At 32.3% G+C, this 23563-nt stretch overlaps 1 protein-coding gene across 5 annotated transcripts in view; it reads right to left on the bottom strand.

Annotated features, from left to right (window-relative positions):
- Positions 1-23328, bottom strand: part of LOC127728293 (ankyrin repeat domain-containing protein 12-like) — a 66062-nt gene extending 42734 nt beyond the window's left edge. For 2 of the 5 annotated variants that reach the window (XM_052235626.1, XM_052235628.1), the window contains exons 1-6: positions 23193-23325; positions 14249-14310; positions 13620-13788; positions 11505-11816; positions 9682-9757; positions 5978-6030 (exon numbers count right to left, since the gene is read on the bottom strand). In XM_052235626.1, the coding sequence (XP_052091586.1) occupies positions 5978-6030; positions 9682-9757; positions 11505-11816; positions 13620-13788; positions 14249-14281 (643 nt within the window). In that variant the 5' untranslated portion in view covers positions 14282-14310; positions 23193-23325. Of the gene's footprint in view, positions 1-5977; positions 6031-9681; positions 9758-11504; positions 11817-13619; positions 13789-14248; positions 14311-23192 lie in introns of all 5 variants that reach the window. The other 3 variants (XM_052235630.1, XM_052235629.1, XM_052235627.1) reach the window with 3 other exon arrangements.
- Between the last annotated feature and the right edge of the window lie 235 nt (positions 23329-23563).

Genomic DNA, 23563 nt, shown 5'->3' with positions numbered 1-23563 from the left:
AAAACACAGACCGGACGTGGCAGGGTACTTATACATCCCTACAACAAAAGAGACACTAAGTACAGATCTATGTCTGTTTGGATTGATCACAAAATTTTGTCAATATAACAAAACTAAAAAAAAACTGTCATACAAGTGGGAGGTTTATCTGAATTTCGCCATATTGACTATGTAGATCTTGTTTTACTAATCATAATTGCTGATTACAGTTTTCCTCTATTTAAAACAGTATTGAGTAATTCACCAAAAAATATAAAAATGTCAATCAAGGCCAATTACTCCTATAAGTAGTAAACGAACAATGTCCGTTATTATAGCTCTTCTACAGATCTTGTTTTTTTATAGCTTTAATAACACAAACGGTACCAATTTTTCTGCACCAGATGCGCATTTCGACAATCAATGTCTCTTCAGTGATGCTCGAGGCCAAAATATTTGAAAATCCAAAGCTTATTAAACATATGAAGAGCTATAAACCAAAAAGGACCAAAGAGTATAGCCAAAGCAAGGAATCAGAGCTTTGCATGAGGGATATACATTCCTTAATTCAAAATAATTTCCAACATTTTATAACAGCAAAATCCGTATTTTCATGCCAGTACCAAAGTTAACTTGACACCATCACTCTAATTTTTATTTTTGTAGTTGAGAGTCAGAAACTGCATTTTTTAAAGTAAATACTATATGGATGCGTGTGGGCAAATTTGGTTCCGGTTCCATTCAACCTTAGATGTTTCTTTTTTTCATTTTTAAGTTTTCATTTTATAAAGGTTAGAACAATGAAGAAAAACAATAGATTTAAAAAATAATGAGTGTCGTTATGCTTTTTTTTTCCCTGTAGAGAATATCTAGGTCAATTTCGTGTGTTTGGCTGACTAGTTTGTCGAGTTTGTTGAACATATCACTAATATAACACATATACAGCTGTTTTGATTCGTTATTTGGTGTACGTTGTACGTTGGTAGGTCGTCATAGACAGAGCCGGAGGTATTTTTCACTGGATTATTGTTGAAAAAATTCAGGTGACCATATTCGTATACGGTCGTAATCCCTGATCTTATCTCCCCCATTTGCTTGTTCGGGTGGTATTAAATACTCAATCAGTCATTAACGAATGTCTGGAAGGCACTAACCATTAAAGTGGTAACTAAATCCTACTCCCCCCCTTTTTTTGCGATGCAAAATATTTACAAATCTCGACTCAAACATATGCTCAGTATGGTGTTCTGTATTTAGGAATAATTCAATGTTTCTTTTTGTAATTTTATTGGGGCGTAAAAGCTTTGGTCGAAGCACATTTTGTATGAAGCTTGGAGGCAGCCATGCAATTACGGCTTATATCAACTTTTTCGTTTGTTTTCCTTTGCATTGTTGTGACATTGTCATGGGAAGCACGTGCTATCGTGAATGTTGCATGTTTGGAGGAAATACAATCTAATTTTGGAATGCCTTGCAATTGAAGTCACCCAATCAACATTACGGATTCCGGCTTTTGAAACATAGATGTCATGTAATCATCAAAACGTGAAATTTAAAACTTGTGTGTGTGTGTGGAAATATGAATTTTAAATGATTTTCTTTTCGATTCAAATTTAAAATCGTGATAGGGTACTCAGGCCCACATTTCGGCCTAAGAAAAATCAGAAACAAGTTTCCTAATAAGTTTCATAAAATGTCCAAATACAATTTGATAGTATTCGGGAGTATTTTTTAGAGGCCAGCAAGTATTCAAAATAGTCTGACTATCGGAAGAAAGAATCATTTTTATTGAATAAGAAAATCTATTACGCATGTAGCCCTTAAAATTGAAAGATTTCAGAAATTTGTGCTTGGTAATGTATAATTTAAAGACCGCTACTTTAACACCACCCATCGCCTTACTCTTAATTTTCCCATTCGCCTTCCTGTATTTAGACATATAAGTGTTCAGTGTGGCCAGTTGTATTGTAATCTTTCCCAGTCAAAATTAAGTTGCCCCCGTTTCCAAAACTTTTTATTGAATTCTCAATTACAGGCCGAAAAAGTAATTTAATTTGTTTCCAAGTGTACCTTTTTTAGTATAAATATTGGTGTTCATAAAACGTTAGCTGCTTAGATGTTTCCTGAATTAATTTATTACCTTGTGTGATTACACATTGTTGTCAATATAATGGAATTCTATGCGACTGCCAAACAAGTGAGAGGGTTATTCCACCATTTTCTACATAAGGAAATGCCTGTACCAAATCAGGAATATGACAATTGTTTTCCATTCGTTTGATGTGTTTGAGCTTTTGATTTTGCCATTTGATAAAGGACTTTCCGTTTTGAATTTTCCTTGGAGTTCGGTATTTTTGTTATTTTACCTTGACAGATTTGAAATCAGAAAATTGACAAGTTCTACTGAAATTCGAATATCAAAGAGACTATAAACTATATATCCACAAATTCCAGAAATTTATTATTTTTTAAATCAAAATGTTATTCAGTGCTTCTTGGTGCTGTTGAAAGGATATTTTATCTATAAGTAAAATAGTGCAACAAAGGATATATTTATTAAGTATGAAGTTATTTGTTTCTGAAATACAATTTATAGAAATGCTTTCAAAACAATTTTGGTTTTGGTTAAACATGTTTCTTACTAATTACTTATACTTTGACTCAATATATCAAGATTGCAGTTTTGTGTCACCGTAAGGCATTTATATTTGGCCAATTGTTCGGAAATACGTCAAAATTGACAAACCATTCAAAAACATATATATTCGGTCCTTGGTTTAAACAATATTTTATTCGAGAAGTCAAATCATGCTATATAATATAATATTATTAATTCGTATATTTTAACTAATTTGATTCGTTCAGGGATAGTCACATGTTAAACTATATTTTCGAAGGTAGAGAGAAAACGGCGGATAGCAAAAAGCATATTGCACAGCAAAAAGCATATTGCACGGTTATTTTAAGAATATCTAAAAACCGATATACTTTGTGACGTCATGTAATGAATTTCATGATATTGTTAAAAGTTTTATAAAAAAATATCTATGATCGATTATTTGAAGAAAAAAAATCTTCAAATACATTACATGTAAAAAAAAAACATCAAAAAAGTAAATGAAATAACAACTAATCTGTTGTTATTGTCTAGGAGACAATGTGATATCTATAAAATTACAACAAAATCAAATGACGATTTTGATACAAATATGGTCGGAAATTAATAATATAACAATTATAGCCTATTTATGAGGTCAATACAGGATATATCGACCCAAAGAAGTATATCGACCTCGGACTTCGTCCTCAGTCAATATACTTCTTCCAGGTCAATATATCCTTGTATCGACCTCCTACAAAGGCTATAATTGTATAGTATATGAATGAGGAACTAGCACAGAAGCAATCAGGAGGTTTAGACTTGAAGTCGTCAATATTGAGATCCTACATCACCTTTTTACAATGGAAAATTTTAGTCGCAATAGGTGTGGTATAGGTGTAAGATATGATAGGAACAGAGTGATCTTATTTATAAGTAGGGATGTATTTTTGATTGAACTGATTTATAATGAAGAATACTGTCTATATTTATGGCATCGATACCTATGTTGGCATGCAAAGGAAAAATGTCGTTTCTCCGTTACATCTTTTACAATCCTAAGTTGTTTTTGTGCTGATCTGACGAGTCAAACCTATTCCTTCTGATTTTTGTGTGCTTTTATATTGTTGTTATATCACTGTCCTAAAGTTAGGAGAGGTCTGAGCGCTTTCCAACATGTTTAATCTCCCACCACGTTCTTTATGAGCCTATCCCAAACAAAAAACCTGTGATATAGTGGTTTCGTTTAATGCTGTATGTCATATTTGTTTTTCTTCTTTTTGTTATTTTTTTTTTTTTTTTTGTTCAAAATGATGATCCTACAATTCATGCCCTTCCCAATTGAATTTTTTTACTGTTTGTTCTTATGTTACGTTGTTACACAGCTGTAAACAAAGCGGTGATTTTCTTTTTCGAATTGATTCAAAATATGTCATGCCGAAGCCTATTTAAACAGCTTACTATACGGTTATTTATTAGCTCTTTGATAAGGCCGCATGATGAATATAAAAATAAGGAAATGTGGTATGAATGCTAATGAGACAACTATCACCCAAAGTTCAAATGAAGTGGATGTTAGCAATTATAGGACGGCGTGCACAAAGATGACGGCAACTGTAAAATGCGCTTTCAAAAGTAGTTTTATGCAACTTTGTTTAAAATATCTTTTAGATAGAAAGTTTTTTTTAATGATAAAATGATGAATGCTAGCCATTAAAATCCACATTACTAGTAAGGTTATCGAAATTAAATCTATTAAGTATGAAACGAACATGGAGAAAACGGCAAAAACATGTGTAACTTGTAACATTAAATAAGCATAAAATAGTGTTTTTTTCAACTAAAATGTATACAAATTCAACATATTTTCCCGCATTTTTGTATAATAGAATTTTTCAGATTCGGACTATGACGTCATATGAAATTCACCGCAAAAAAAATCAAAACGGCCATGGTGAATGAGTTTGGAATGTAGTTCGTTATGAGTAAGAAGTAGTAATTTGGAAGGATTATTATTCGAAAATGGAGGAATCGGTAAAAAAAAATATGTAATTGCTATTTTTTTTATTTCAAAATAACTTGATATTCCAAATGTGCATAACAAGAGGTTTACAAAAATCTGCAAAATATGAATAATTCGATAGTCCAGACTGAACACCTGATTTTTTTTAATGTCCAGCTATTATGTTACAATTCAAAGAAATGACGTTTTAACGCTATTTTCTGAAAAGGGTTCACGACATAGTCGCTTATTATATTCATTACACTACTCTGAGCATATATTTATCTATATTTCCAGAATGTGCATTAGCTGTACTTTGTTATTGGAAAAAGAAAGAAATATGTTGAACGTTTATGTTAAAGTTATGTGATAAACTAAGTGTCCAGTGTTTTTGTTACGTGTTTGTTTTCTGGTGAAAAAATGCCGACGTCGTAAATGATTTAAGTAATTTGAAGACGATACGTTTGTTGACTCAGCTTTGTGCACGCCGTCATGGCAACCGTACGCCCTTCAGCAATGAGAAAAAACCCATACCGTATAGTCGGCTATAAAAGGCCGAACATGAAAAATATGAAACAATTCAATTGAGAAAACTTACGACATAATTTATAACAAAACAATTTACGAAAACAAATATGACAGACATGAACAAACGACAACCACTGAACTACAGGCTCCTGACTTGGGACATGCACAAAGAAAATGGTGAGATTAAACTAGTTTGAAGGCAAAAACCCTACCCTAACCTGGGACAGTGGTGTTACAGCACAACACAAGAACAACTATGCAAAACAGTAAACGAATAACAAATATGAGAAACAGTAAAAAACGACAACCGTTCAATTACAGGCTCCTTACTTGGGACAGGTACATATACAATGTGGCGGGGTTACACTAGTTTACTGGCGCAAAACCCTTTCCCTAACCTGGGACAGTGGTGTAACAGTACAACATAAGAACTTTAGTTGTTTAAACCTACGTGCATTTGGCTCTGTTAGATACTTTTCTCATTGGCAATCATACCACATCTCTTTATTTCTATATTTTAAACGGCCACACGCGTCATAGTGAGCCAAGGGAGTCAAGCTCTACATATTATGTATACTATTCATATTTAAGTTTTTAAACTAGTTGAGGTAAGTGGACTGTAGATTAGTAGCATCTGATTTTCCGTTAAAAGCTTTGCATGCGTGATAAGCAAAAAGGGTCACAACCTAGCTATATGTATTTCACATTTTGTTAACATTAACAAAAACTACGTTAGTGTGTCTTACTATAGGGATTTTTAACATAATGCAAGGCGGTCTTTGGATATCTTTTTTACCTGTTAGTTTCACATCGTTGAACTATTTTCTTTTTACCTTGTCTTAAAAAACTCATTCTATAATAATATTTACCATTTTTGGGGTCAATATCCTCGATATATAGTCGAACTTGATCGTCGTTTTTACTGAAAAAAAAGTTACACAATAATACTCAGATATTAAGTTTATCATTGTTACACTTACTCACGTGAAGGAAATCAGACTTGAAAACAATTCTAAAATTAGTAATGGGGTCCATGATATTCCCATTTCTAGAATAAAAAAACAAACTCCTAGTACTCGCAAAGCGGTTTGTTTTCGTACCGGCAGACAAAGCAGCAAACAATGTAGTGGTGGTGTGACGCATATACTACAAGGAAGTTCTTCAAAACGAAATTATAAATTCATCTACATTCAGGTCCGTACGCTCTACAGAGAGTCAAATTGTAAACAAGCATATCACTGCCACTACCCAGCTTAAAGCCTCTTCCGAACATTTGAAAGTCCCTACTACTAGTATGTACTGGTTACCTAAATTGCACAAAAAAACATTTAAATTCCGTTTCATCTCCGCATCTAGTAAGTGTTCTACTACCAATCTATCAGTGCTTCTAACTACCTCCCTTACTTCTATCAAAGAGCTTGTTATTAACTTTTGTAATAAAGCTTATGAAAATAGTGGTGTTAATTATTTTTGGAGTGTTAAAAATTCTGTAGAGGTTTTAGTTAAAATACATGCTTTTGATGGTCCTTTTAATTCTGTTGACAGTTATGATTTTTCTACTCTCTATACTACACTTCCACACAATCTTATCAAGAAAAAGTTTTCATATTTAATTTAATGGTCTTTTGAGAAATCTCATTACAAATTTATTTGCTGTAACTCGTTTAAAGCCTTTTTCTGTAACGAAAAAGGAAAGGATGCTATATACACTTACTGGAAATGTGAAGATATGATTGAAGCTTTAAATTTTCTCCTGGACAACATATATGTACGTTTCGGCGATAAAGTGTATCGACAAGTAGTAGGCATTCCTATGGGCACTAACTGCGCCCCTTTAATAGCAGATTTTTCCTGTATTGCTATGATTCTCATTTTATGACCAAACTCAGTAAAGACACGCCATTGTTACATTTGGTTGATACATTCAACAATTCCTTCCGTTATCTAGATGATATATTTTCGTTAAATAATCCAGAGTTCTCTAAATATACTACCGAAATTTACCCAAAAGAACTTACTTTAACTAAATCTAACATAAACAGCAGTAGTTGTCCTTTTCTAGATTTGGACATTTCAATCTCTAAAGGAAAACTCCATACTAAATTTTACGACAAAAGAGACGACCTTCATTCCCTATCGTTAATTTTTCATTTTTAGATGGCTCCATCATAAGGTGTTTATTTATCCCAACTCGTTCGTTAACGTTATGCCCGTGTGTGTAGTGATGTCATAGATTTTAACGAACGTAATCAATGCATCACTGGTAAATTATTAAGTCAGGGATTTCGTTACCATAAATTACGTAAAACTTTTCATAGATACAAAGATTTGATTAGTAAATTTGGCTGTACCTGTAGAAAACTGATTAAAAACGGTATTTCACATCCTAAATTTTACGGTAATATTGTACTTAAAGCGCGGAAATCACTATGTGAACCGTGTAAACTCATCGAACCTTTAAACAAATTTATTAGTAAAGGTTATCTTACCAATGTTGTAATTAGATCTTTGAATATAGTTTACATTGGCTCTAATATCGATTTTGTCATTAACAAATTAAAACATAACTAAATTTGTATTCTTTTCAAACGGGATGTATAAAGACACACCCACGTTCATTTTGATCTATAAAGAAGTTAACTCCTAACTAGACTACTGCCTGTCGATACATTTATTTTTGGCATTGCACAAGTCATGTCTTCTTTGACTGTCCGTGACGTTAGAATACTAAATCCCTGGGATGTGTTATAGTTGATTTAATTTTAGTCTCTGATGCATGATTTTTTATTATTAATTGTTTTTGGCTTTTAACTAGCTGTCAGTAACTGCAAGTACTCTCAAATCGTACTTTCTTGTTTATGACCTGTTGATACTAATTGTAATGCTTTTTTGTTATTTAATGTTATTCAGGGTTATATCTGGTCTATATACCAGCTTTGATAAGTGTTTGGTATTACTATAAATTTTCACTTCTTCGTACTATGAACATCAAAATTATTTATTTTATAAAAATATTTCCTTTCTCTATCTGAACTGTACACGTATACCTAACAACAAATTTTTTTTTATTTACCTGTGTTTAAAGTTATTGCGAATGGCTGATATTTTTGTTCAAGTATATTGTTTTTCTTAAATTGTTTCACATTTCACAGTGGTATAACATGTTACTTTAATTATTTTTCCCTTAGTTTATTTATTTTGTATTTGCATTGTATCATAGATCACATTTATTTGTTCAGTGTATGTTCACCGGTGTTAATATGTCTTTTGATTGAGTTAAGCCATTTCAATTGATATTATATAGTGTGTTTTTCTATGTTGTGATGTTACACTATTGTTTCAGATAAGGGTGAAGGTTTGGTACCATTAAAACGTTTAAACCCGCTGCAATTATTTGCACCTGTCCTAGTCAGGAATCTGATGTTCAATAGTTGTCGTTTGTTGATGTGGTTCATAAGTGTTTCTCGTTCCTCGTTTTTTATATAGATTAGACCGTTGGTTTTCCCGTTTGAATGGTTTTACACTAGTAAATTTTGGGGCCCTTTATAGCTTGCTGTTCAGTGTGAGCCAATGCTCCGTGTTGAAGACCGTAATTTGACCTATAATGGTTTACTTTTATAAATTTTGACTTGGATGGATGGTTGTCTCATTGGCACTCATACCACATCTTCTTATATCTATTGGAGGCATTAGTGTAAACTTTTCGCAATGACTAAATCTAGTTGGAGGTAAAACAGTTCATATTAGAATGAAGAAGACATGATTATATATCAGAATATAAATAAGCTTGGTTTCAGGGTTTAAGTAGTTTTTCAACACTTTGTTAGAATTGCTGTTTTATATGTACTTGTTTTTCCGCTAAAAAGAGAAAAAGAGGTAGAATTTTGTACAAACAAAACTAATAACATCCTCTTTATTTGCCTATCCCAAGTTACTAACCTCTTCAGCAACTATTCATATCGTGTATGTGCTGTCATTACAAAGGCTGTTGTTCATGGCAGATTTTTGGTAGTCACCTAATATATTTTTTCTAGACCCAGGAATATCTCTAGCTTGACATATGGTTAAGACATTTATCTATAATTGTTGAAAAACTCATATTGTCCGCAAGCTGTCTTCTCCTAATCTTTATGTAAAAGCTTCCTGTCTCATTGACATTTACCTTGCAATTTTCCCATTCATAATTCACTTTAGAGAAAATAAAAACGGATGAACAGTAGGCAAATTGACAGCTTTGTATTGTTAATATTTTGGTCAATAAGTGTAAAATATTTTGTTAGTTTATTTAAAGACAGTTTTGGTATCTTCACTAGGTCGTTAGCACTGATAGTGAAGTGTTTGTCTCGAGGTAACTATTCGCCAGCTATCAGTTTCTCAGTGCTGTGTTGATTTCAATGAACTTATATAACTCTGTATGATATTGCTCTTTAAGATAATTACAATTGACCTCATGTTTGCTGTTAACAACTCTTGTAGGCAATCATGTCGACAAAACGGAATTACTACGTTCTTTTGTTTTTGACCTTTTTGTTTTAATGACTACAATCGTATCGGGGTTTGCTTTCGAACTTACCCGTCATCGGCAAATGCGATATTCAAACAATTCCATGTCCTTTTTTTCATATCGATCTCCGTACTGCATTGATAATCTGGAATGATTAAACAAGGTAAAATAAACAAATGAAAGTATATGTGTGCATGTCTGTGTGATGTGCTAGTCTACAAAACACAAAATTAGAATGAGTTAGAAATATCGAAAAATTGCGTACCTCTTACAAATATACTGACCACATTGCTGCAAAATGTTTTAATGTGAGGTCATTGGGAGTGGAAAAGATAGTTTTACTTTTATAAATTGGACAATATTGAGGGCTATGTGTCAAACTTCATGTTGTTATTTACTTTTTGCATATCCATTCATCTGTTATATTTTAAAATGAAATCAGACATTTTCAAGTTTCAGCTCAACATTAGCGCAAAACGGAAAAAGAACTTAAAAATGTAAAGACATCATTATTATAAATATACTATGTTTCATTTAATAAGTTGTTATACATCTACTTTGTGATACTTCAGTAGTATTCTACTCATCAGTTCTTATGATATTTGCATTAATGACTAAAAAAATATCGGAACGTTATAACAAATGACAGTAACTTGTGAATAAATAGCTGATTCGTAAAAAGGTATATATATATATATATTCCCCATGATATCATAAATATTATCATACACAGAGGGAATCTTTTTAAAAAAATACATAAAAAGTACACCCTGGATAAAAAGTCTGGAAAATTATACAAACAATCAAAACCGCTTAAAGAAAGGCGGAAGCTAACAAAGGGATAGTCAAGCTGTTAAGCCGAAAACGAAGTGACAATGTCATGGCAAAAAAACGAAAAACGGCCAAAATACAAATAGCACAGTCAACAAAACACAACGAGGGAAAGAAAATGTATTGACTGGAAAAATATACTCCATTTGCAGGCGTTTCTGGGATGTTGCTACATAGAAATAGAAACTCTCGAATAAAGTATACAAAGTATAAAGAATTTAAACCTATATGTGTAATAACAGTATATATCTTCAGCATGACTTTATGGGTAAGCTCAGGTCGATTAATTAAGAGTTTGGCATTTGTATAAACCGTCTATTGATGAAGACTGTATATGATGCCCTCTAGATATAGTTTTGGTTATTTCTTATGTTAGGCTGCAGTCTCATTGATGTATCTCGTTTTTTTCATGTTTTTAATCCCCTCTCATCAGGAAAACCTTAGTAAAATGTAAAACAAGTTTTTTTCTTGTCTCGTAAGTTTTCCGCATTCATAATTAACTGAAATTGATGCTAATAAATTTGATATATGGTTTATTATTTAGTGTCAAATATGTTCTTTAAAACATTGTTTTTCTGGATCATCTTGTATGGTCTCTAAATACGTATTGACTGTAAGTTTGTATGGTTCCGTTACCATTATTTATAGATCATCAGTAATACGTTTACTTAAATTTCTTAATACATGTTTTAGGGGGGAAAATAGTTTATCTGTTTAAGCTATTTGATGGAAGATTAAACGGTTTTACCTTCGACTTTGTTGTTTTGACTTGTTGCAAATTGTGTCTATAGATATTTAGATAAAACAGAAAAAATGGGAAGATTTTCATTTACTTCTTACATTGCAAAGATATTGAAAAAATATTATAGTTTTTAAAATTCTATGTGAAGTCCTGCTCATCATGCTTATATCATATATGAGACAGTTGTTTTCAAGCAGCCGTAGAAACAGATGCAGAGGAAACAAAGCATATGTATTACTGAAATGGGAATGTAGTTTAAACAAAAACTTGAACAGGTTGAAATTATTGGCTTTCTTTTCTTCCTGATGCATTGACTCACCTGGTGACAATTTTTTCCCTGATGGACAAAACTCTCGGTAACAAGAGCAATCATCAACTGATGGATTACAGTAGCATTTGTCTTTTGGTACATTGATGAACGAATATCCTTTGGTGTAATCACACAGGCATTTTGTGTCCTCCAACGAAGAATCGTTCTTGAGCGAAGAAATGATTTGACCTTCCTGGACACATTTTGACTTCTGGAAAACACAGTCACTGTTTCCGACTGTTGTAAAGTCTATTGGTTGGAATCTCTCTGGTCTGCATTTCGTAGTATCAAAATTATTCCGGTTTATGGTTGACTTATGTCCTATTTTAATAAAGTAATAAAAAGCAGTTTTGATTTGTTGTGTATTGTATACTATTGTTTGGGTTTTTTTTCGTTTTGAATGACATTGTCAGTTTGTTTTCAACTTATGCGTTTGAATATCCCTTTGGTATTTTCTCTCTTTGATTGTTATAAAACATAAGTTAATTAATTCTAGTCGTATACTTTTAGTGATATTTCTAATCGTGTTTTACAGCTTTCGACTTGAAACATTTCTTGTACAATCGGTGTGCTTTCTGATGAGGCATCTGTGTTGAACGTTCGAATACTAATTCATGGTTCACTCGGAGGTAAGTTTTAATCTCATTTGAATGTATGCTATATAAGATATTATTGTTAATAATGAAAGTACAAAAATGGGAAACAATAATTTTAAATTTAAAAACTTGTAACTAGCACTTATTCTAACAATCCAACAAACAAGATATTGATATAAAAATAAGGAGATGTGGTATGATTGCTAATGAGACAACTATCCACCAAAGTTCAAATAAAGTGAATGGAAGCAATTATAGGCAACCGTACGGACTTCAATATTGAGAAAAACTCATACGGTATAATGAGCTATAAAAGGCACCGACATGAAAAACATGATAAAATTCAATTGAGAAAACTAACGGCATAATTTATAATAAACCAATTTACGAAAAATGATTTGACCGACATGAACCAACGACAACCACTGAACTACAGGCTCATGACATCGGACAGGCACATAAAGAATGTGGTGGGGTTAATCATGTTTGTGAGCGCTCAACTTTCCCCCTAACCTGGGACAATGGTGTAACAGCACAACATAAGAACAACTATAAAAATCAGTTGAAAAAGGCTTAACTCATCAGATCGATACAAAGCAGAAAACATCAAACAAAAACACAGACCGGATGTGGCAGGGTATTTATCTATCCCTCATCCCTAACATCAAACAAGACACTAAGTACAGATCTGAGAGTACTCGCAATTAATGGCAGCTAGTTCAAAGCCAATAACAACTAATAAAATAAATCATGTATCTAAGACTAAAATATCAACCAGTACACATCCAACATCTAATGGATTTAGTGTAAAGACGTCATTTACAATCAGAGAAAACATGACCTTGTGCAATGCCAAAATATAGGTATCGACAGATTGTAGTACCGTGAAAGTACATAATGATAATTGTAAAGGAGAAGGTATGTTACGACCACTTTTTTCGTCCCTTCAAACCAAATATCAAAAAGAATGATCAATCTACCAAATAACAGTCTTCAGATGTTCATAAGCAGTAGTCTGTCAGACTTCAGTATTTATATTTTCGAATTTTCTCTTATATATTTGCACTAGGGCTTCAAACTTCATGCTTTTAGTGGAAAAACTGCATAAATAGCCAAATAAGCATAATTTTGATATCTTGTCATTAATATTTAGATATGAACAACGGTTTCCCAAAACAAATTAACAAGATGTATTTTATACAGATAGTTAATTTGTGTAAACTATGTTTTCGTGTAAGGCTGTTGCTTATACCCATTTTGTCCAAAAACTATATGTAAAATGGTCAATTTAGGACAAATAGATTTCAACATGTTTATAACATCACAGTAACATCAAAAGTGACATTTCTGCACTAAAGTGTCCTGATGTTATTGACCTGTACATTTATCCATAAATTAACAAAGTTTTGAAGGCTTTAATAGTTTTACTATGTTTGCAATTTCAGGGCCCAAATAATGGCTCTGATTATACCGTCTCCTTTAAAACAAAATCTGACCATTAACAACTGCGACAATAAAATAGCTATACCTTCAATTTCATCCCTAGAACCATCACATGTTTCTGTATAGCGGGTTTTTGTAGCATCTAAGAGGCATGTGTATTTATTCAGATCACCGAAACAATTGGCAGTTGCTCTGTAATTCCACTGTCCTTGTTCGGGGCATGACAAATTGAATGCAAGAGAACAAGTCAAAATCTAAGGAATATATCATATGTTATTATTTACTTTTATTTTTTCACTTGTATGTTTAAACAGTTATATAATCAATATCATGAATTTATGTATATGGTTGAATTCGTCTTTACCAAAAAAGTTAACTGTCATTAATAATACGATATTAAAAAGGGCTACATCTGACTATTCCTTTCAATTGAAACACTTGTAGAATATATATCAAACGTTTTCTGTTGTGTAAAATGAGGGGAAACGCAAAACATAGACAAAGTTAACAAAATACAATATCGCCAACAGTAGTTTACTGATGTTCAAATCCATTTGGAATATACCTACCACTAGAGGAAATACATTTATGAAAAAGGCATAATGCTTTGTCGATCAATTTGTTCTATAAATTAATTGGCACTTGAAGCCTGAACTTCTCACAGCTCAATACCTTTCATATATTCATAAAAGGAATTTAATCTCTGGTACTTACCATTATGAAAATTATGCATATTTCTTCTCTCATGATTACATTATTGTAATCAGAACAACTCTCTGTAAAGACAAATAATACACTAAAGCAGCGATGATTTAATTTATTGCAAAAAATTTCTAGCCTTACATTTCTGTCGTTGTCTTCCTTATACCAATACTAATAAGAAAATTAGGCATTTTGATAATTTTATGTTGATTTCAAATCTTTTGTCATCTCTCATTCAACTCATAAATACAAACTTGTCTTTTGACTCATGGTAATGTATTGCTTGGTATATAGTAGAGTTTTTCAGGTAATGTCGTAGCAAAAGGAGAGAGAGATAGCTCTCCCGTTCACTGATGACGAAACAGTAATTTTCCAGGATAATCAAGAGTAGGACTTTCAGTTTTTCTGGAAATGCAAGGGAAAATGTGTGGATATTCACTTGCATTTCGTTTGAAGAATCTTGGTGCGGAGGCGTATCCTCATTCTCCTTTCACACAAATATGGAAGGTGCTAAACGTCGACGGGAATTTTAATTAACAGCTTGCAGTAAAATTTGAAATGTGTTTTAAAAGCAAATTGACATTCGTGAAGTTAGTAGTGAATACTAAATAGTATTTTTTGGTTTTGATTGATAAACATTCCTTGCTTTCAAATATTCGGCTTTGAGCTTTCCTGATGAAGGTAAATTCAGAATAGCGACCTTGCGAGGGCTTGATAGCCAGTCAAGGTCGTTAAACACACCCATCATTATCATCCTCATCATCATCAGAAAAAGCGCTTCGGATACGTGAAATTATAAATTGTTGTTTATTTTCTAAAGCAATTGGCCGATTCCGCTGCTGGTGGACTATCAGTCCAAGAGGGTATCATCAGCTCAGTAGTCAGTACTTTGGTACTGGCATGATTTACATCAAACCTTTCTTAAATTTTCCGTTTATAAATTTCGAAATTATTAAAAGAAACTAAAGTTTCAACTCTTTCAGGCAAAGTTGACCTTAGATGAATATGGCTATTATCGTATGTCCCTTTTATCATATAGCTTTTCAACAGTTTCGGTGTTAATACATCTTTCGCTTTCAAATATTCAGCTTTGAGTGTTCTGGATGAACGCAAGAAATTATAAAGTGTTGTTTTCATCGATCATGTTTTTAGTATGTCCGTTACTCAATATTATGATCAATAGTAGATAATGTGTAAAATGGAGAAAAGCGAAAAAGAAACAAGTCAAAAGCTAACCAAACCTTTAAACAGACTTAATTAGAAAGGATAAAGTTACGATACTGTTGTCATGTCATTAAAGATGGCATATTTTAAAATTAATATTGATTCACTCATAGGGTCTTTGCATCAGAAATAAACACATTTATTCTAAAACCAGTTGTTGGCATGATACAGGTTATGTTCTTCTCATATATTTTATGATGGTATGATACTAAACCCCTAATGGGAGAGATTGTGCTTGATTTTCATATGATGAAGACATAATCTTTCAGTCAGTTTAATTGAGGTCTGGAGCTGGCATGTCAGTAACTGCTAGTAGTCCTTTGTTAATTTATGTATCATTGTCATTTTGCTTAGTTTCTTCTGTTACCTATTCTGACATCGGACTCTTACTTCTTTTTAACTGAGTTTTACTGTGCGTATTGCTGTGTGTTTGTTTATTCTACATTGGCTAGATGTATAGGAGGAGGGTTGAAATCTCACAAAACATGTTTAACCCCATCGCTGTTTTTGCGCCTGTCCCAAGTCAGGAGCCTCTGGCCTTTGTTAGTCTTGTATGTTTTTTTTTAATTTTAGTTCATTTATATGTTTCGGAGTTTAGTGTGACGTCCATTTCCACTGAACTAGTACACATTTTTGTTTAGGGGCCATCTGAAGCCCGCCGTCGGGTGCAGGATTTCTTCGCTGTGCTGAAGACCCATTGGTGGCCTTGGGGGCTGTTTTCTGCTCTTTGATCGGTTGTAGTCTCTTTGACACATTCCCCATTTCGATTCACAATTTTAAATATCGTAATAGCATTGAATTAGTATCACAATAAAGGACAGGTTAATAATAGTTAATGCAGTCGAAGAGCTCTAATAAAATTTGACATAAATTGCCCGACGATATACTGAACTGCGGCCAAGCTTAGCGAAAGGTCGTGCAACATAATCAGTCAAACAAACTTTATTAGATTAACTCGTTAAGGAACGATCGTTTTCATTGGTCAATTCAAACCTTCGACCTCACACCTGCGAAAATAGAACACGCGTACTATAAAGCTGAATGGACTGATCAGTATTCACGTAGCCGGTCAAGGTCGTTAAAAACTTCCATCGTCGTATTCACGTACATGATTGTGTTCTTGATTATCCCATGGCAATTCTAGCTTTTATACATGTGCATGTAAAATTTTAAACTTTAATCTTAACAGTCACGTCGAAATATTTAATTCAACTGTCTCCTCTCAATTGGTTCTGGATTAAGGGAGCTACCATTTTATTTTGATTGGGGGTGGGGGACTTGGATGAAACATTTTGTCCTGCATTTTTTTTAGTTGTTATCTCTGTCCTGTCTTTCTATTTTTCAGTCTGTTAGGTCCTGACTATATTTATTAGTTTATCCTGATTTTTTTTACATAAATCGTCATCCTGCCTTTTTTTTTTGTCAAGTTGCTCACCCTGCCTTATCTTTTATTCAATGGACTTGATAAATTAACGTTGTACTTGAAGTGAAACCGTACTTAACTACACAAATAACCAAATTACATACTAAAGGCATTGCTCGATTTTTATAGTAAATGGGTTTGTGTTATAAACTGTCATGTTCATTATTCATATTCTTTCATAAGTTTTAGGATAGTGTGATTTTTTTTCTGATTTAGTTTACTTGATTTTGAAAAAAAAATCCCGAAATTCTAAGTAAATTCAGAACATGTAACCAGCCATGCTTTGTTTAGAGAAAAAATGGAGATGGCAAACCATGGCACAGTGGAAGGACATGTACTTTATAAACTCCAGCGATATACTTTCTTAATTTATAATTAACTGTTTTGTTATCCTCGGTTGAAAATTATATATTGTAAATATTTAAATAGTTGCATAAAAAACAATCAGTTTTAAACAGTGTGGTTATTCACTAAATGTATTGATAAAAGGTGACTCCATTTTTGTACATACTTTTACAGTAGTCATCCTTAATTTCTGAATATTTCGTTTATAAGTTTATCATACATGTATGATTTTGTATTTCATTTTAATACGCACGCATGCCACACGTTACTTTGGCGGATAGTTCAACAATGTTATGCAAAGCTCTATTCTTACGGTATGAAATTAAAGGATAAATTTTCAACCAATTAAAATCGAAAACAGTACATTTATATAGTTATAAACTACCACATTTCTCACAAGTATTTATTTATTTTTTAGTTCCACACATGCAAAAATAAAATCTTCGCCGATGAAACATTTCAAACCTTTTTACACCAACATGCCTTCACTGAATTTATTTGAATTTTGTGGTGACCATGATAGTACATTGCATAGTACATCTATATTCACGTGCACACATAAATTTGAAATGGATCAGTATTATGAGATCCTTATTATAAGTAACTACGACATTGTCAGGATAATAACCTAGCGTCAATATGAAAGAAATTAAAGTGGTTCATACATTCATCCGTATAAAAGCGGCACATGTATTTTATTTTATCCTTATATTTTTCATAGTGCGGTACAAGTGCTGCATGCATAAAGAATATTACTTAACACAAATTATAAGTATAATATTTCGACCCCACTATTTGTAATTCACAAAATACTTATTTAATTATTTCGACCAAAAATCATTGTTTTTTACGTTCGTAGTAACGTAGTACATTCCATTGTCGGTCACCTGTGTCAATTCACGTGCACACTACAATTGTTGTTGTATTTAAATCTTTCGGCCAATGAAATGAGAAGTTACAAGTTGTTTGTTTGTGATACGCCAGAATGTTATCAATGAATTATCAATCGCTAAAATTGACTGCATTTCAGTGTAAGACGCGAGTTAAGCAAAATAAAATGTAAAACATACATAGAGCAAACACAAAAAATGTGAAAGCTTTTCAAAATATCATAGAAAGGTAAAACAAAATGACAAAATTGATGATATAGAACAAATATGAAAGTGACCATTCGAGAGGGCGGCTCTCATAAGCAAGCCACCCATATCTGTAATATATAATGGAATATACCATCAGGATACATTCTACTGCACAACACAGCAAGAGCAAACAAACTAAGTATTCAATTTAGAAAATAAGGATATGTATTATATGGAGTGTCTACATGCCATTTTGTTTTTATTTGCTGACATAGTTGTTTGTTTTTATAGTGATTAAGATAATAACACAATGTTGACAGAGAGTTGTCTCATTGGCACTCATACCACATCTTCCTATATCTATATGATGTACCCCAATGTTTGACATTTTTACCTGTTATGTCTGTTTGTTCTCCTCACACATTGTTGTCAATATATTGGAACTTTACGCGACTGTCATACAAGTGAGAGGTTTAGCTAGCTATAAAACCAGGTTTAATCCTCCATTTTCTATATAAGGAAATGCCAGTACCAAGTCAGGAATATGACTGTTGTTTTCCATTCGTTTGAGGTGTTTGAGATTTTGATTTTGCCATTTGTTAAGGGACTTTCCGTTTTGAATTTTCCTTGAGTTTGGTGTTTTTGTTATTTTACTTTTTAGTACAGTGCATGTTTACCATTACAGGTCACAGTACGTCCTTCCAAAATGAGCAAAATCCATGCCGTATAGTAAGCTATAAAACATAACAATATGAAAAAATGTAAAAGTAAAAAAAATCAATGGCATGAATTTTACTACAACAAAGAACAAATATGTAAGACAGCAAGCAACAGTGACCACTTGATTACATGTTTTAGCTTCGGACAGGTACATTAGGAAGGAACAAGATAAGGTTTGAAATATGTTTGATCGCTCAAGAATCCCCTTAACCTGGGACAGTGTTGTAACATCCATCATAAGGATTGACAAATCACATCGGTTCTAAGCACACAAAAGCTTACAAAAGACTTGCACAAAGTATCTATCCAAGTTCATTTCAAATTTTAACTAACGCATAAACCATGTTCTACAATACTAAAATGTCAGTCAAGTACATTTCCGATGTATTTATTGTAAAGACACCTCAAGCAGCTTGAGAAAAGCATGTAACTGACCTTGTGAAAGTTCATAAAATAAGTATCGACAGTATGTAGGATCAAGAGCATTAATACCTTAAAAGCAATATTCTTTTAGTTGTATATGTATTACTATTAAAATTAAAAACCAATTGTTCAGAGAACAATTGAAGGTCTTTCCACCAAAAAACCATATATTTTAGAAATGTCACTTCAAGTGTCAGATGATAGATAACTAGGCGCTGATTCCAAAAATATATGGATTTTGTACACTTTTGTTTGAAATAAGGGAGATAATTTGTTACTTCCGGTTTGAAAAATGTCACTTCTGGTATAATATGATAGTTTACTTGACACTGATTCCAAAAATATATGGTTCTATATACTTTTACGTTAAATAAGTACAAAAATAGCTACTTCCTGTTCACAAAGGTCATTTCTGGTTGGCTTTTTCAAGGTCATATGGCTTGCAACCTAATGCAAGAAGCTCCATGGCTCTATCATGTATAGATATAAAGTTAAAGCAAAGGTCAAATTCTAAAACGTCAAATTTACCTATGACCTTGACCTAAATTTCAAGGTCATGAAGTAAGGACCTCAAATCAAAAGACCCTAGGTCTCTACTATATATGGTTAATGAGTTATATCACCATACAGCTAATTTTTAATATGAAAGGGGAGAAAAACTCCCATTTAATGTCAATGTACCCATTCAACCAAAATCTATGTGTTACGACATGTCGCATATAACAATTTAGTAAAAATATTTTGTCGATATCTTTTACGGCTTCTGATAAGTAATAACGAGCCAAAATCAAAATTTAGAACATGACCTTGACCTTTGATCAAATGAAGGTCTTTCCATCCCAAATAGACATATATAGACAGGAAAATATTCAATTTTAGTTTAAAATGTCAATTCTGATTTCAGATACTAGCTTAATTAATGCTGATTCCGAAAATATAAGGATTTTGTATATTTTTGCTCAAAATAAGGGAGATTATAGGTTTACAAAATGCTACTTCCTGTTACAATTGAACCTTACTTCACACTGATTCAAAAAATATAAAGTTCTAGAAAATTGTACATGAAAATAATGCAAACAAGGCTACTTCCGGTTTTCAAAGGTCACTTCCGGTTGACCTTCTTCAAGGTCATATATGTGTAACCCAATGTAAAAGATCCTGTGACTTTATCTTGAACCAATAAGAAGTTAGAGCAAAGGTCAAAATCTAGAACGCCAAATCAAACTTTGACCTTGACCCCAATTTCAAGGTCATAAAACAAGGACCTTAAATCAAAAGACTCTAGGTCTCTTCCATATATGGTTAATGAGTTATATCACCATACGGCTAATTTAAAATATAAGAGGGGAGAAAACTCCCATTTAATGTCTACGAACCCTTTAAACAAAAATTTATGTGTTACGACATGTCGCAACTAACAATTCTGTAAAAATATTTTGTCGATATCTTATACAATATCTAAAAATTAGTGAGAACAAGCCAAAATCAAAATTTAGAATATGACCTTGAACTTTGATCAATTGAAGGTCTTTCCAACCCAAATAGACATATATAGACAGGAAAATATTAATCAGAACAAAAGCAAAAGGTCTTTCCACGGAAAAGTGGAAAGACCTAATAACGGTGGTTCAAAGTTATAAAAAAATGGAGGTATACAGTTTAGGACTGTGGAGTTGTATATACTAGATAGATTATTTTTTTTTTATTTTGCAAAATTATATGTATGTTTTTCCCTTATTTTAAAGTGTAAATGTTCATTACTCTATCGAAGGTATCTTTTAATGGGCTTCTCCCTCTTTGAATTTACCTTGGAGTTCGGTATTTTTGTTGATACTAATTAATCATCCTTTAATTGATGTGTTGTTCTTGTCACACATAATTTGTATTATATATATTTATTGTACTTTTGTGCTATTCTTTCTTATGTCACTCATCCAGGCTCTCTCTCTCTCTTCTCTATTTTTGTGTATTATATACATATATATACGGTACTATTTGGGCTATTCTGTCGTATGTCACCTCATCCTCTCTCTGTCTCTATTCCCTATTTTTTTTTTGTATAATACATAAAAATAAGGAGATGAGGTATGACTGCCAATGAGACAACTATCCAACAAAGTTCAAATAAAGTGGATGTAAGCAATTATAGGCAACTGTACAGCCTTCAACAATGAGAAAAACCCATACTGTATAGTCGGCTTTAAAAGGCCCCGACAGGAAAAATATGAAACAATTCAATTGAGAACAGCCTAATTCATATCAAAACAATTAACGAAAAACAAATTAAATATGACAGATATGAACCAACGACATTCTGTCTAATGTCACTCATCCTCTCTGTTTCTGTTCTCTATTTTTGCGTATTATATACATATATATAGGGTACTATTTGGGCTATTCTGTCTTATGTCACTCATCCTCTCTCTCTCTGTTCCCTATTTTTTTGTATTATCTACCTATAAAAAGTGCACTATTTTTTGGCTATTCTGTCTTATGTCACTCATCCTCTCTCGGCTATTCTGTCTTATGTCACTCATCCTCTCTCGGCTATTCAGTCTTATGTCACCACATCCTCTCTCTCCCTCTCTTTCTTGAGATTTTAAAATTTACTAGTTTGAAGAATAAGTTAGAATGAGCATTATCATTGAAAATAGACTTATTGAATATAATAAGAAAAAAATAATTCTGCTTAAATAGTTTAGAATAGTCAAAATTGGAACTTTTAAGGAATACAGTCAATAACAAAAAAATCCCAACTTAAAATTAATGCATATATAAAATAGACAATTTCAGTTGAAATTTTGCAGTTAAAATGACATTTAATTATTTCAACGTTAGTAAACTATGACACTCAATTGCTTTAATATTATTGTTTAGCTGTATACCATCAGAATAAAAGAAAGTGTGGTTTTTTTCGGGTTACAAATAATAACTTCTATAATTTCTTTCTGAATAACAGGACGCATCCATTGCGCCAAAAATTAACAGTATAAATATTATATTCTACTTTTGACTTGCTTATAAAACTCATATTGGCCCTTTATATGAAGTAATAAAACTAAATGACATTGGTTATTTACCTTTGGTTTTCGACTATTCGACATTAAAAGGGGGCGGGTTGATTCATAACAAAATCTATTTTAAGTCTCGCCAAATCTGCATCTGCCTTTTTAACATTTTCTTAAGTCAGAAACCTCTTCAAGCTTTGTTTTGATTTATGTCTTTGAATGCTTTATCATTTAGAAAACTTGGTGTTGATGACTAATCTTTGATATCTGTAAAATGAGTATAGCTTGGCTTTGTATAGTCATTTGTTTTTGTTCTTAAAATTAAAGACCATACGTTGACCTCTAAATGTATTTTGGGTTTTGTGGTGTTGTGAAGCTGTTTAAATGACGTACACCCTTTATCTCCTTTGCTTCATGTTCATGGAGGACAATTGTCAAATATGAAAAACTCTTAACAAATGGCTAAAACGCCACGTGGAAATCATTTGAAATAGAGTTACTATCTTTTAAATTCAGGTTTTGTAGATTGAAAATTTGGCGATTAGAAAAATCCTTAAAAGGTCGTGTTTTAAATTATTGAAGCATATGGTTCATTTCTTTTGGAACAGCGATATATGTTTCACTTCTCACTTGCAAATAAATTCAAACCGAAAGTACCTTTTCAAATTTAGTTCATTTATTGCTCTGGATAACGTCTTTGTACATTCATAAAATCAGCACATAAAAACACTAACCTGGATACGTCTTGTCTTGCACATTCACAATTTAAAAATTTTTAATGTCCTCACAATAAATACATTAAAGTAACCACTTTAAAACACAACACATAGAATTTAAAGCTCGAAATCTTGTAAATCGATATGCTAAAATTTAGGTGTACATTGTTTGAAATGTTGTTCAACGGTATTTTAAAGATAAAAATAGAGAACTGTTGTATATGGGCAGCCATTTTGGACTAATAAAATATTAATTGTTGATAGTAAGAGCGAACATGAAGGGGAAGATGTTATTTTTTATTAAACAGGACAATATTTTGAAAAGACATTTGAAATCGCAAGAATAGATAAATTTTCCGAGATGACAATTTGCTAGAAAGGACACCAAC

Source organism: Mytilus californianus, unplaced genomic scaffold (genome assembly GCF_021869535.1).
Source record: "Mytilus californianus isolate M0D057914Y unplaced genomic scaffold, xbMytCali1.0.p SCAF_2, whole genome shotgun sequence".
Lineage (NCBI taxonomy): Eukaryota > Metazoa > Mollusca > Bivalvia > Mytilida > Mytilidae > Mytilus > Mytilus californianus.
The sequence above is the reverse complement of the archived record's forward strand: the minus strand, read 5'-3'. Positions and strand labels throughout refer to the sequence as shown.